A 16132-nucleotide genomic window follows, 5' to 3' on the forward strand; every position below is an offset into this window, starting at 1 on the left:
AGGGAGGGGGGTGGGGAGAGGGGAGGACCGGCTCAGCCCAGCTGAAAAGGAGGGCTCGCTCTCCGGCCCCCCCTCCCCCCAGAGTCCTGCCAGCACTGCTCGTGGGGTGCGGGAAGCGGGCAGAGCCCCCCGCGGCAGGCTTCCCGCGCCATGGCTCCGTCCTGCAGGAGCTGGCTGGCCAATGAGGGGAGCAAACACCTCTTTCTGGTAGGATGCTGCCGCCGGGGTTCCCCTTCGTAGGGCTGAGCCGCTGCCGGGCGCCTCCCCCGGGAAGGCGCTGGCAGCGGGAGCGGAGAGGCTCCACAGCCGCGGAGCTGCCCGGGCGCTGCTCCGCGGACAGGGCTAGCGCGGGTGCCGCGTGGGGAGCGCGGCCGGGCGCGGGTGAGCCTGAACTGCCGCAGTCCCGGCTGCCGGCACGCTCCTCCGTGCCATCCGTGCGTGAGCAGGGGCCACGGGGCTCCCGGCCGTGCTCGGYGTTAGGTTTCGCGGTGCTCTGTGGATGTGCGCGCACGTGGGCTTGGGCTGCGGTCCGTGAGCGCGAGTGCGCGCGAGTGCGCGCGCGCGTCCTCTTCCCCCAAGTTTGGGGGAGCACACGGGTCTTCCTGGGGGTCGTATTCTTCCTGCCTTTGTCTCTTTGTTGCTCGTTTTTACTCCTCGAGCCTTTGACTGCGATGTGTAACTAAAGTTTTAGAGGAATGTTGTGTGTGCAGAGGGCTTTGTCAGCTCTCAGTAGTAAAGGTAGATCATAAAGTTTGGGAAAGTCACTGAAAGCCAGAATTTCTCACACAGGGGCTGTTATTTTTAGTATTTTAAAATATTTTTGTTAAATGCTTTCAGTTTGTTTTTCAATTCCATTTCAAAATCTTTATGAAACTACATGYGTATGCATTTTATGATTGAAATTAATATTGAAAAGTTTGCACATGTAACTTTAACTTACTGTCTCTTATTTCTTGTCTTCCTTAATTTTAGTTTTTCTGGCTCTCCCTCAATGTATGGCTCTTCTGGAAAACCTTCCTGCTTTATTATCATGGACAGCAGTATTATTATTTGCATCAGATGTTAGGGGTGAGTGACCCAAACATTGCTTTTTCCCCTGGAAGTTGGGATGCTGGCCGAAGCGAAGGGATAGAGAGTGAAGGATGACACAGACTGCCTGTTAACTCTGCAAAGTGGGGAAGGATCAAGTAGGAACTTACTGGGATGCTGTTGGCAGTTGTTGAGGAGTAGAAAGTTGACAGTGTTGAGCATAAAAAGAGCTGGTCAAATGTCGGACAGCTATCCTGTCCCCCTCCCTTCTTCCCTCACCGTGTTCCCAGCTGCAGGCAGGCTCACGGGAACACAAACACGATCAACAGATGACTGAATCTCCACTTAGCCATCAAAACTTTAGCCAAGCTTATGGGTTCTTTTTGGCAAATTCTTTCTAATCTAATWTTTATGGTACATACATGCTGAAGGAACTCTTTGGCTAAACCTTAGTTCTTTTCAATCTTTAATTGTTATCTTCATAGATTCAGTGTTCTGTGTAAATGATTGTATTCCATTTAATTTTCRTTTTGTTTTCTAAAAACAAAGTCTTGGAATCTGAATTTAATGGAGACTTGACTATTTTGTTTCAGCAACATCTACCATCACTACCAAAAAAAACCCCAAAGATGGTGTTTTGGGGGTACCATATGGGTCTACTTCGTGAGGTTATCCATAGATAATAACTATCAAGCTGCAATTGTTTGAAATGGCATCTATCCAAAGGGATAGATYAAGGGTTAAAAATTTTCTGAAAAATAAGAGTTGCCCAGAATTTTAGAATCTAGGAAAAAGTGGATGAGTAGCATGATGCTTTTTAACAACATGTCATAATCTGAAATGGGTTTCAGTGACAAATTTACACAGGACTAAAACATGGACGGTGTCTGTCCTAACTCTCTGCAGATGATCCGAGTTTAAGCTGTGGTAGATCCATGATATATTTTTTCATATGACATATCATTGCTGTACCTAGCTAGTTCCATAAGTTTTGTGAACTTGTCTCTTTTTTTCTTCTTCTTCTTCTTATGGCTGATTCAGATATATTCAAGAAATGACTCTTAGCTGGTAGCGCAGAACGAAGGGAATGAAAATATTTAAATACTTTATGATGACTTTTAGATAGAAAAAGTATGAAAACATGTTTAATTTTACCACCTGTAATGGCTTTGCAGCCTAGTGCATCCATTTGAAAAGTGTTTTTGCTCCCGGCAGAGCAAGTGGRTTGTTTATAAAAGCAAATGTTCTTGGGTCAACACATTGGGCCAGATTGTCAGCTGGTATCAATCAGCACAGTTCCACTCAATTTGGAACTCACCCACCTTATACCAGCCTTTTGGAGAGTTTTCTTATACTTCAGAATGAAAGAAACAYTGAAAATAATATAATACAGTTAGGCTTGCAGGTTCAGGACCTCCAAGATGATTTGAGCAGAGCCTCGTTGTCTTGAGCAGTAGATAAGAACCAGGAAGCCAAGCATTTTGAATCCATCTAACATGATGTCTGCAACTATGGCAATACACCAAGGGAATTTAAAGACTATTTAAAAAGAGGAGGAAAGTGAAAAGCTAAGTCTAAAATATACTTTTAGTCAAAGTTCTAAAAACTATTTTAAAACTTTGCAAACAAAAATGGTAAAAGATTCTTGCAATTTACTTTTTGGAATTTGTTTAAGTGTAATTTGTAGATTTTGAAGTTTGAATATGTTTGTATGTGCATATAAAACAAGTTTTGCAAGGGCTGGAAAACTGAATCTGATTTTAGTATCTTTAGGAAACAGAGAACAAGCACACCCATACTACAGCTGCTATTACATTCCATGGGGATTTTTGCTCCTCTTCTTTCTGTACATTGCTGTGTGTAGCCACTGACCATTTCATAGCTCATCTCTGTAAACAATCTCCTTTCYGGAGGGTGAGTGGCATGCAGTGTCTCTGTGTGCCATTTCATGATGTTTTAAATTTTTGACRTTTAGGTGAAAATTCTTCATTTATAATTCAACAGTTGGGTTCTTTTTTTGTCTTAAGACGATGCATTTTTTTTACAGATACTTTCCTAAAAGTTTGCTCCTTTTCCAGGCAGTCAACAGCTAAGGGCAAAAAGGAATTACATTTTTGTAAATTTTTGATCTTAAAATATATATATATATATTCAGACCTCTTGGTTTTCAGTGTGGTGTGCTGAGGAGTTTTTGCTCTCWGTATGCTGTGATAAAATAAAACTTCCTTAAGAACTAGAGCTCTGAAAGATTTACCACAGATAATTTTATTGTTTATCAAGTAACAGSATAGAGAACAAGAAGAATAGCTGTAGAAAATCAGATTATGATATGAAATACAGTATTGGACTGAATATCATGAATGTATTCAACTCTTAGCAATCTTTTTATGCCACTTCTCCTCTTTCTGATGTGAGAAAGAAGAAAGAGTGAGATTATTCTTTCTTTCAGTGATTGCTGAGGGAGAACAGCCATCTACGTGAGAAGGAAGCTCAGTTTTATTCCTTGCCAATTCTATCATCTACGACCTTAAGCAAGGCACTTAGGACAAGATTTTTAAAAAATATTTAGATGGTTAACACTCGCTCATATATGTCAGTCACTCTTTCTGATCCTTAATTCCATGCATTTAAAATGGTGACAGTTGCACTACTGTGTTGTGGGCATATTTTTTCATGATTTAATAAGAAAGTGTAAACTTTTGGTGKTGTTTAGCCTACAGAAGAGCCTCCATTCCTGTGGGGGAATACAGCAGGAGTCAAAGGCACTGAAGTGCCAGCGGCTAGCTGGGAGGAGATTTTTAGGTGTATTGTACACTACAAAATCTAGTGGGTAAACTTCTCTCGTCAATGATCATCATTTTGTTCAGTTTGAGATCTACTGAGAAAATTTCAGTCCTACTGAGGAGACCAGGAACTCCTTTCGGTGTGGAATCTTCATCCATGGAGGTTTTCAAGAACTAACTAGGCAAAACTCTGAGCAACCTAGTTGCACTTTGATTTTGAACCTGCCTGGAGCAGGAGGCTGGACTTCCCAAGGTCCCTTCCAGCCTTAAYGGTTCTGTGGTTTTTGCTGGGTAAATTGAACCTTGGGGATGTAAACACCTTTCCAATATTTTTGCCTTGAAAAACCTTGAAGTATGGTCTTTGGATATGTAATTGCTTGTAACACTACAAATCATAGTCTTACCATATCAGTACTTTCACTGCCTCTGGTTCAGGAACATAATTCAGATAAAGAATCTAATTTTTTCATGATTTAATACGAAAGTGTAAACTTCTGGCATTGTTTAGCATAAAGAAGMGAAAGCTGACAACACATACATACAACAAGCAGTAATTACACGTAAAAGGCTATAGGAAGAGGAAAGGAATATTTTCTTCTCCATGTTCATGCTAGATAGATGTGATATGGTAAGCTTGCAATACAGAAAGGAAGATAAATAGGTTACTTACATGACTCTGAAATCTTCTTTGTTGGAGGTTTTATATCTCCTGGGTCAGAGACTATTAACTTCTTTGTAAACTGCCAGTTTACTCCCTTCACATTAACTTTGCTATTTTTTCCAGCAAAGTTGCTTGTATCTGACCAATTCAGTCACATGTTGAGTACTTATTACAGGACTCAAATCTCTTAAAACAGGTATTCAATTTAATGCTGTTATCTGTTGCCTGAGTTCCCAAAGAACAGAAAAAGCATTGGACTCTTTTTGTCATGGCATAAAAGTCTCTCTCTCCCTCTTCTCTTTCTAATCTAGGCTCAGATAACTTTAATGCAGTCAAATGGATATTAATGGAAGAGATTAGCTTCTGAGTTTCAGACCAAAGTGAAGAAAATTCATCCTCAGAAAGGTCCCTTTGGGAACAGACTGCATAACTGAAAATGGGATTGAAAAGGAAAATGCTTCCTGGCCTTTTAGCTATACAATTGCTGCCTCCTTACTGTACATTACTGTGTGTTACATTGATATCTTCCATATTTACTGATAGGAATATATTCCAGATGTTCCAGTAAGTTGCACTTGTCTCTTTGCTAGTTTATCACGGTATTAAGATTTTGCAAATTGCAGCCAAGTTCTACTTTCACTGATCCTTGTGCAACCACACTGCGGTCTGTTTCCCCACATATCCAAACATTGAAGAGTTGTGTATCTTGAGCGTTTATTTTCTTTAATGTCCTGTTTTATTTATCTGATTGTATTATAACTAGGCTATTTAGACTATCTTATTGTAACTATTTAATTGTATTGTAACTAGAGTATTTGAGATTTGCTCTTTAAGGTGTTTGATGTAGCAAAAACATTTACTGATTGATTGTTATCTTGCTATGGAAGCTATGTAAATGTGTATATATTGAATGTCCTAGTGAAGACTGAGAGTTTTAGTCTACAAGACTTTATCCTGATAGTCCCCTTGAATTTGGAAGAGGATCTCTTCTTGCTTTCTCTTTGCCTCATAGACCTTTGTTATGTTTGCTAAAACATTTTTTGCTTCATCTTTGTCCTTCCTTGACAGTCCATCATTGCTAAGATTGTTCTCAGTTATGAGCCAATAAAGAGCTTGGGGTTTGCACCACACAGGTTTTTGTTTTTTTCAGCTCAAATGGCAGTGATTATGTGAAAGGCATCTATCCTCGCAGAATGGTTGAGGTTGGAAGCAACTTCTGAAGAACATTTAGTCCACCCCCCTGCCAAGCAGGGTCGACTAAAACACGTAGTCCAGGACCCTATCCAGATACCTTTTGAATATATCCAAGGGTGGAGACTCCACAAGCTCTTTGGGCAACCTGTTTCAGAGCTCTGTTATTGCTAATGTTTATGTGAGAACCTCCACCTTTGCTGAACATTTTGTGCAAATTTCATAGTGAACATGTTAGTAGAAGTAGATCAAATGATTACTGAATTTTTAACCACTATATTATATAGATTAGTGGTAAAAATATCAAGTCCTGTTCACATCATTTTTCCTACCTCTGTGATGATCATGGCATAAGACTCTGTATAGAACAGAATTGAATTATGGCTGAAATATTTCTTTGGTTGAAGAATGAAGGTTTCCCATAATTATCCAACACTGTCAGATCTTAAGATAGCTTCATTAAATGCCAGAAGACTAATTTTAAAGATCATATTATCTACTGTGCTTTTAATGATAAGGGGAAATGATTCAACAGAAAGGAAGACCTTAGTACCAGATACAACATCACTTCTGTGTGTCTGTGATCCAAATATGGCAACAGACAACTCTCTCTTATGACCTGAGCTGCAGTGTGTTGCAGTGAGTCTCTTTGGGGGGGGTTTGAGCACCCTTCATCCCTTGATTCATGGTCGGCCTAGTGGAGTTTAGATCATGCTAGATCTTGAAGGATCAACCCTTCATACTAATTGGTGTATGAAATGGTATCACATTTTGAAAAGAAATTGTGGTGTCACTATGGAAGGAGAGTAAGTCTAGAACAGTGAGAGCCCTTCCAGTCTGTATGTGTGTCATTCTACCTGCCACAAAAAGAAATSTGTAATTCAGCAACGCGGACTAAAGTATTTTCTAAAAAATTTACATCCTGAGGTCAAGATTATACAAGCTTATAAATGAAAACATGATTTGGAGAGCGCTAGAGAATTTGGATGAACAGAACTCCAGATTAGGGCAGTTACTTTCTTCAGATGGCATGACTGATGCAAGCAGAATGAGGAGCACCTGWAACACATAGGGACTGCATATATAGTGAGAATATGACCTAAATATGGGGGCAGAAAGAGAGATATAACCCATAAGGACTGCCTGATCAGTGAATTCCAAGTGTACTCTGAGAGTATTGACTGTCAGTAGTGTGGGGAAGATGCCCCATTACCTCATAAAAGGAACAAAAATGTTGCTGCTGTTGCCCACTCCTGATGTTTTTCACTTTTTATAATATCAGAACTGGACTGATTAATATGTGCAGTGTAAGACTGAAGGCAAGTTAGTATAGAGAATTGGGCTCCCATTTTAATTCTGAATTTAGAGAACTATGGTTATTTTATTTTGTCACGTTACATATATTTTTGAAAAGTATGTTTTGAAAATATTTTGTCACTTAGCTTTGAAATATCTTTTAAAAGATTGCAGTGTGAAAAGATGGATTGATAAAGCCCTACCTTACAATTTTCCATCTTCAGGAAAAAAAAAATCAAAATTTTATAGAAGCTTTCAGATATCCCGGTAGGTTTCCGCTACCTTCACATTTTTCTTCCTTTCAGTTTCATTGGGTTTTCCTGCTAGATCTCCAGGCAGATTTGGTAGGCCTAAGGGAAGTAATTGCTATCTGTACTATTCAGATTTATCCTTCATCTTAGATTATCTGTACTTTGTTATTCAGAACAAAAACTACTCTATAAAGAAAATGTAATGTAGTCTGGAGTCCATCCCAAGTACTGTGGGACCACAGGCAGTGATAGCTGGAGACTTTACGTTCCCACTGTACCTCTGGAGCCCTTTTCTGCTGTGCAGAAGGAAAATACTGTGATTGCTCTGTTTGCCTGGAGAGAAAAGCTTGTCTAGTTTTTAAGTTTTAAGCTTTAAGTTTGCAGCAGATCCAGTGCACTGTTATACCTGCCACAGATTAATTCTGTGAATTTGATTAATTCTTTAGTTTCTTTATGCCTTATTGCCCCTCTATAAAGTGGAGTAATAGCATGTGTTGGACTGGATGTGCGAAGCACAGAAAGAGGCTGTCAGATGCTTRGATTTGATTATAATGAAGCTGATAAAGGAGTGTCCAGAAGGAGTAGATTTTTGAGCCTCTTGAAGCAATTTCATATGATGCTAACATGAAATATATATGTATTTTTTTCTTAAGACAGTAATACTCTTTGGGAAGAGAAGAAGGTTATTTTTCTTTCATTTCTTAGCTAGTTATTGAGGATATATATTCCCTTCCAGAACCATTGAGTTGCCTTGGAGCAAAAAGAAAAAAATCTTATATTCTACTATTGTTTAAAAATCCAACAATCCACTATGTTAATTTGTTACTAGGCCACCCAGGCAACGCAGAGGAAGTCTAGAAAAAGACTGCTTGGAAGCCATTTGGAAAGAATTAGTTTCACAGGGATATTTTAAGCCTTTGGATATACATTAAGAGCAAACTTAGTACTCTGTTATACTTCTGGATCTTGCATGAACTGTTATTAAAAGCATTGCTAAATGTATTTTTTTTGCCGTTATTTTAAAATTGCTCATAAGCTTGTTGTAGCAAAAGATCCAATTTTATTTTTTCAGAGTCAGATCTTAAAACTTAACCATTAGCGAATAATTGTGACATTTTCTATCCAAATATTTGAATCACACTTTCCAGAAGTGGTGTGCATTTTTTGAGAAGTCATTTCCTGCTCTTTCCCCCTCCCCCCTTTGCACTAAAGCTTATAGCATTGAATTAGAATTAATATAAGGGCATTCTTCTATAGAAATTGCATTTAAATAAATATTTATTAAATAACAACATAGAAAAACACAATGCAAAGTTAGTAGGGTACCTTYTTAGACTGGCGGCCTCATAGCAACACAAAAACTTGTGTTTTAGTTTCACCTCCCTTTACTGCTCCCTCCCTTGGTCATCCATGTGCTATTTTGCTTCTTACAAGATACATGTTGCGAGCTGTTCAGTACATGAAGACTACGGATTTTACATAACCAGTGGAATGAAGTTGAAACAAGTTATTTTTTCAAAAAGAGGATTATGTGACAAGTGATACAAAACTAGTGATACACAAGCCAAGTGATATTAAAAAAAAAAAAAAAAAAAAGTGAGTCATTCTTAGTAAAGCTTGTTTGAAAAAGAGACTTCTCTGGCCACCTTTCTTTCTTCCTTGGATTTAAGGAAGGCCTTAAAGAACTAGATGAAGACTCTTCTTAAGCTTTATCTGCTCATTATAGCTGATTCAGTGTTTTGTTTRACATTTTAGCTATTTTCCCTGAAACTTACAAAAAAGTAATTATGTTTGTTTCTTAAGCATAGCATCGAAATAACTCTATTCCAGATTAATCTAGAGTGTTTTGTTGCAGTTTTGCAACAAGAATAGTTGTGCTCAATAAATGTAGTCTTGGATAACTGCTGCCTTGCCTGGTGTATGTTTAAACTCAAAGACAACAAAAATTCTTGAGAAACTCCTATCCTGTGGGTCATACAGTAGAAATTATTACATTTTTTTGAGTTAACTATATGGTGACATTTTTCAGCTTTTGGATGTTAGTCAAGAGCTAMAAGAGTGGTTCAACTAACTTCTGGGTTTTACATAAGCTCTAATTCTAAATAACTCTTGTGTTTTTCATGCCATGCTCAATTAATCACTGGAATTCTGTATCCCATTAGCAAACTCTAATAAAAATGTTTATATGCTTTTAATGACCATGTTTTTGAAGTTACTGCTTTTATGAGAKGTATAGCTCAGTTTTAGCTTCCTTTTAGAGGAATAATAATTAATGAAAATAGAGACTATCTTGTATATCTAGGCTGCACATTGTAGAGACATTTTACTTGTCATTAAGTCCAATCATTTCAATGGTATTGGTGTCTTCTTTGGTAGTCTGAAAATATTTATGATGTTCTGAAGTCACTTTAAGCTAATGTAGGCAAGGATAGAGAAGTATTTACTGTGGTTGTTCACCTTTTTTTTTTTAATCACACTTTGAAGCACGAAGTAACATTCAGTTTTCAGTACTAGTAAATTCTCAGTTCAGTTGCTGTAGTTAGTGCTCAGTTGTCACTGCATTTACAGAAAGATCTGGACCAATTGGAAGAGTCTAGAGAAAGAGACAGAATGATCTAAACTCCAAAGAATGACTTGTGAAGGAAGAATAGCAAGAATTGAGTTTTAGTCTGTAGGAGAGAACGGAAGAGGAAAGACCTGATTAATAGCTGTCAAATATCTGAAGAGTTGTTACTGCAGGATAGGAAATAAATTTTTTTCATTGTACCTGTTAAAACTGTGTGAAGTAACAGATAAAATAGAAGCAAGGGAGATTCTGTGTGAAGAAAATAAAGGACTACTTCTAGCTTCTTTACTGGAAGAAATAGAGGAGGAGGGCTGCTGGATGGGAATGGACTAGATGGTGTAGTTTGTGCTAGTCCTGTTTTCTTTAACTCAGTAGGTTGCTAGTTCCTCTGCTGTAGAAGTCCTGCTTGGAACACCTTCTGTGGGATCTATTCACTGGATGTTGTGCAGGGATCATGCCTTGTACATGGCAGAGAGCAAGGCAGGGGCACACTGTGGGGTAATCTCTCCTACTTACCATGACAAAACCTTGAGAGAGGGTGTCCTTGTGACTACTTTGTGCTGCAGRGTAGCGTGTGGTGAGGAGGTCCCCAGTACTTAGGCCTAACTGAATAATACAAAGTGCCAAAGCATAAAGGGGACAAGGTGGAGAGCTGGATACTCCAGACAGAGTGCACATCTTTACCTTCTGTTTGTCTGCTGATTTTTGTGCCTGGATGTACTGCAGAGAAGGAATGTGTTATAAACTCTGAAAGCAGGCAAATTTCCAAAGCTGCCTTCCCATGTTATGCTGTCAGAGTATGTAGAGATGTGACRAGGAAGGCTAAGACCCAGCTGGAATTGAGTCTTGCAAGGGACGCTAAGGACAACAAAAAGGGCTTCTTCAAATACATCAGTAGCAAGAAGAGGACTAGGGAAAATGTGGGCCCGCTACTGAATGGGATGGGGGCCCTGGTGACAAGGAATACAGAGAAGGCAGAGTTACTGAATGCMTTCTTTGCTCAGTCTTCACTGCTAAGGGCAGCCCCCAAGAATCCTGTAGCCTGGACATGAAGAAGAAGGTCTGGAGAAAGGAAGACTTTCCTTTGGTTGAGGAGGATAGGATTAGAGACCTTCTGGGCAGCTAGACATCCACAAATCCATGGGCCCAGATGGGATACACCCATGGGTACCGAGGGAGCTGGTGGAAGTTGTTGCCAGGCCGCTCTCCATCATCTTGGAAAGGTCCTGGAGAACTGGAGAGGTGCCTGAGGACAGGAAGAAAGCCAATGTCACTCCAGTCTTCAAGAAGGGCAAGAAGGAGGACGCAGGCAACTCTAGGCTGGTCAGCCTCACCTCCATCCCTGGAAAGGTGATGGAACAGCTCATTCTGGATGTCCTCTCCAGGCATCTGGAGGATAAGAAGGTGATCAGGAGTAGCCAGCGTGGATTCACCAAGGGGAAATCCTGCTTGACCAACCTGATAGCCTTCTCTGATGGCATGACTGTCTGAGTGGATGAGGGGAGAGCAGTGGATGTTGTGTACCTTGACTTCAGCAAGGCTTTTGACTCTGTCTCCCATAACATCCTCCTGGATAAGCTCAGGAAGTGTGGGTGAGACGAGTGGACAGTGAGGTGGATTGAGAACTGTCTGAAAGGCAGAGCTCAGAGGGTTGTCATCARTGGCRTGGAGWCTAGTTGGAGGCCTGTGGCTAGTGGAGTCCCCCAGGGCTCAGTCCTGGGTCCCATTCTGTTCAACTTCTTCATCAATGACCTGGATGAGGGGACAGAGTGTATCCTCTGCAAGTTTGTGGATGATGCCAAGCTGGGAGGAGTGGCTGATACACCTGAGGGCTGTGCTGCCATTCAGAGAGACCTGGAGAGCTGGGTGGAGAGGAACCTCCTGAGGTTCAACAAGGGCAAGTGCAGAGTGCTGCACCTAGGGAGAAATAACCCTAGGCACCAGTCCAAGCTGGGGGCTGCCCTTGTGGAGAGCAGCTCTGCAGAGAAGGACCTGGGAGTGCTGGTGGATGACAAGTTGACCATGAGGCAGCAATGTGCCTTTGTACCCAAGAAGGCCAATGTTCTCCTTGGGTGCATTGGAAAGAGTGTTGCCAGCAGGTGGAGGGAGGTGATCCTGCCCCTCTCCTCAGCCCTGGGGAGACCTCATCTGGAGTCCTGTGTCCAGTTCTGGGCTCCCCAGTCCAAGAGAGACATGGAGCTACTGGAGAGAGTCCAGCGTAGGGCTATGAAGATGATCAGAGTGCTGGAGCACCTGCCCTCTGAGGAACGGCTGCGAGAGCTGGGCCTCTTCAGCCTGGGGAAGAGAAGGCTGAGGGGGGATGATCTCATCAATGTCTATAAGTATCTGAAGGGAGGGTGTCAAGGGGATGGGGACAAACTCTTTTCAGTGTTCCCGTGTGACAGGACAAGAGGCAATGGGCAGAAACTGAAGCACAGGAAGTTCCGCCTGACCGTGAGGGGGAATTTTTTCCCCGTGAGAGTGACGGAGCACTGGCACAGGTTGCCCAGAGAGATTGTGGAGTCTCCTTCTCTGGAGATCTTCAAGGCCCACCTGGATGCAGCCATGTCTAAGATGCTCTAGGTGACCCTACTGAGCAGGGAGGTTGGACTAGCTGATCTCCAGAGGTCCCTTCCAACCTTACTGATTCTATGATTCTGTTCTATGATTCTATGATATGAAATGATACTTTGTGGTGTGGTGGTTTTGGTGTTTTGTGCTCCTGCCATGCTGTTTTGCTTGGRGTCTTGCTAGACATGCTGACTTCCAGGTCCTTTGTTTATTTTATCTTGATTAGTTTATACATTCATCCATTTCAGTGGCAAAGCTAAGTCAATAAAAAACTAGGAATGATAACTACATTTTTAAAGTTAAAAGGCATTGTAATATTTTTTGCAAAAATTTAAATTTTCAAGTGAATAAAACCTTCTTGTTTSTCTCCAATTTTGTTTCTTTTTCATCTAGATAGGAAACTTAAGAATATAATGAAAATGTTTCATTTACTTATTTATTTATTTTCTTTCCTCTCTGAGAAATAAAAATGTTGTCTTTCTTGGCATAAAATTTAATTTTGGAAAAGTGATACATCTGTGGTAACTTTCAATATATAACTTGTATASGTTCACAACATTCACATACCTTTGCAGCATTTGAATTATGAATTACCTTATACTATTACAACAGTTCTTCATTAATTTTTTTGAAGTTGAAAAACTTAGGTTTTAGAGAACATCATAGAAATATCTTTTCAGAAATCTGTTGACARTCTAAAAGCATCTTTTATAAAATTCAGTGAAATGTTAATTCCTCCTAATAATGACAAGAGCAATGGCAAGCTGCTACCTTTTTTAGAATTCACAAATGAATGAGAGAATATAAGATAACAAAATACAGGGTTATGACACTAAAGTGTGCTTTGTTCATTTATTTGACAAGTATTTTTTCCAATTTTATAATTCCAAATATATTACTATGAGCATTAGTGAAATCAGATTTCATTAAAGTTCCCAACTTTTGAGTCATTAAACTGAAGAGAACCTGGTTTCTTTTGGTCCATATATGGCACTGAATAGTGTGAAGCGATAAGGGGTCCTGTGAAAGTGCTCTTACAATCTTCAGAACAATATAATCATCTCAGTTTAATAGAATCTTTTATTTTACATCTTTTTCTAGATTATTTATCAGAAAATCATTTTMCTTAAGTGGCTGTCTACATAGTTCATATATTTATTCCTCTTTCTTGCTTATGTAAGTGTATTTGAGCTTGTAGGTGTTCTTTGAGTAGACATCACTGTGGTGCCAGATACGTTTTGTTTCATGTGATCGTGAGCGCAGATGCGGATATTGGTTCTTTCAGTGGAAAGCTGTCATCTGTTGAGATTAGTTCTGTTCTTCCTGACAAGCCTGAACCTCTTGCAATTCAGCTGAACTCAGGCTTTTTGAGGAGTTTCAGTGATGTTTGGATTAAAGTAATGATGACATCAGCTTTTCTCTCGGTTTTACTCCCCGCCCTTTTTATGCATCTAGGAAGAAACTGTTGCGAATGACAGGGAACTACTATAGAGTTCTTAAGAGACTTCGTCAAAATACAACCACAGAAAATTGGGAAAAAAACAATTCTACTTCATTTCTTTCAAGGGATGATAACAACACATCTCCTAGCTCCTCTGGGGACTGATTTTGGTTACTCTTTTAGCATCCTCAAAACCAATGCTGTCAAACACACAAAAAAATTCATTTTGAAAAGTTACTCTAATAATTAATGCTAGGGAGAGAAATGTTTCTCTCCAGAGAAAAAGATAGCATGTCATGTGTAGAGTTGTTCTTCCAGTACATGTAAAACAYCATGAAACCCCACTCGTTCGATGAGTCAGGAGAACATGAGAGTTGTTTAGATTCAAAGCAAACAAAGGGAGATTTAATACTGGCGTTTGAACCATTGCAGCACCCTTTCTCCCTATAATCTAACTCTTGTTGTATTTGTTCAGCTAGGATTGTGTATTAGCAGAGCTTCAGCATCTGTCCTCAATCTCAATTGCTGCTTGGTCCTTTTACCAATGTGCCGTGTTCTCTTGGCCTTCCTCCGYGGATCTCAGAAGGTAAGCACCAACTTTAGGACAGCAGTTAAGAATATGGTTCTGGATTCTTTTTAATTAAAAAAATAATAGGAAAGAATGTTATGTCTCTATTAACTATGCATGTGCCTGCATAGTGCAGGTATCATCCAGCCTGATACATTAGTTATCAAAGGGGAAACAAAGGTCCTGGCAAAACTAAGAGGATTTGTTTTCCACACCCATAGTCTTTAAATAATTTTAATTGCTTGCAATCCACTGGTTACTCTGGCAGAAATAGAAGTAATGCTTTTGGGGAATATCTCTCTTTGTGTGTGTGTGTATATAATATTTATATTATATATAAAATATGATGTCTATAAGATACATGTATGTATGCAAATATAAACAGGTGTCTGTCCCTGTGTTCTTACTCGCTCAAGAATCATTGACCCTTCTAACAAATAATAATGGAATTAATAAGTTATAAGACAAGAAGAGACATCACTTTATGGGCTTTTCATATCTGTAGTATTAAATTAACTGTAACTTCTTCATCAAGACCTTGAATTTGCCTCATTGTCTTGATCCTGCTGTGTTTAAATTTTGGTATTATGCTTGCAAGGACATTTAACCTAGTAAAATCTGATGTTGCTATTAAATCACCTCAGTTATTGTTAGTATTTTTTTCTTTGCTTTGTTTTAGAAGAGAGATTGCTTGAATTCTTCTCTTATTAGGTTGCCAGCAGGAAAACTAGAAGACTGTTAGATAAAAGTAAAACTTTTCATGTGACATGTGGTGTTACAATATGCATCTTTTCAGGTAAGATTTTACTGTGATGAACAGCAGCTCATTTTGGAAATACTTTAAACAAAGCAGTATCTTGTGGATTTTCTTGTACAGTACATTTGGGGGTAGTCTTGCTCTGTGCTTCCCTGTGTTAAATTGTGAATGCATTTTCAGTTGTGTGGTTTTTAGTTTATTTTTCCTTTAAACCTGTAGACTTACATTTTAGTGCTGAGGCTTTTCTGAGAATTCCAGTTTCTAAAAGGACAGATAAATAAGATCAGGTTAAAATTTGCCATTACACATGGCCTTAGAAATATAAATGAAGAGGTGGAAAACTTACCTGCAGAAGAGAGCAGTAGTGGCAAATACCCTACTCAGTGGAGTAATAATGTTCTTTGGCGGATATATTTGTTTGCCTCCCAGCTGAACATTTCAGAACAGAAATGATTTCTATAGTGTAAAAAACATCTTAAAATATGTAAAACTTTCTGTTACAAATGTAAAGTAAGTCTGACTTACTTAAAAGTGTGYGTGTGTGTGTGTATACATACATACATACGTGATTTTATATATGTATCATTAGTCATACAGGTGATGTGGTTATAGCTGGGTAGCTGAGCAGATGTTTTTCTTTAGTAGTTCAGAACAGCATCTACCTCCTGCTTACTGACCTCAGCTTTTCCTACTGTGATTTTTAGTTTTACATGTTGCTGCTCATTTGGTAAATGCTCTTAACTTCTCTGAGAACTACAGTGAAGAATTTCCAGCTCTAAATGTAGCAAACTATCATGGTGAGGTAAGCCATCAATCCTTATATATTTTAAAGCAAAATATAATTTTTAAATATGCAGTTAATTGGGTATCCAGTTCCATTTTCCAGTTCCGTTCCATACAGTGCAACTGGTTCTGTGCACTGAAAATGCAGCATCACATGAATTGTTGTGATTTTTATTTCCTCCTCTGAACAAGCATATATTAATAACCATTATGTTTAAGACAACATAACCATACC

At 39.3% G+C, this 16132-nt stretch overlaps 1 protein-coding gene across 2 annotated transcripts in view; it reads left to right on the forward strand.

Moving 5' to 3' along the window:
- The first annotated feature begins 84 nt into the window (after nt 1–84).
- NOX4 (NADPH oxidase 4) overlaps nt 85–16132 on the forward strand; it is a 107032-nt gene continuing 90984 nt past the window's right edge. For both annotated transcript variants that reach the window (XM_085304367.1, XM_085304368.1), the window contains exons 1-5: nt 85–207; nt 973–1068; nt 14265–14375; nt 15069–15153; nt 15819–15916. In XM_085304367.1, coding sequence (XP_085160493.1) covers nt 151–207; nt 973–1068; nt 14265–14375; nt 15069–15153; nt 15819–15916 — 447 coding nt within the window. In that variant the 5' untranslated portion in view covers nt 85–150. The remainder of the gene's footprint in view (nt 208–972; nt 1069–14264; nt 14376–15068; nt 15154–15818; nt 15917–16132) is intronic.

The sequence above is a fragment of the Rhea americana genome, unplaced genomic scaffold, assembly GCF_003343005.1.
Source record: "Rhea americana isolate MKP2758 unplaced genomic scaffold, rheAme1 scaffold_208, whole genome shotgun sequence".
Taxonomy (NCBI): Eukaryota; Metazoa; Chordata; class Aves; order Rheiformes; family Rheidae; genus Rhea; species Rhea americana.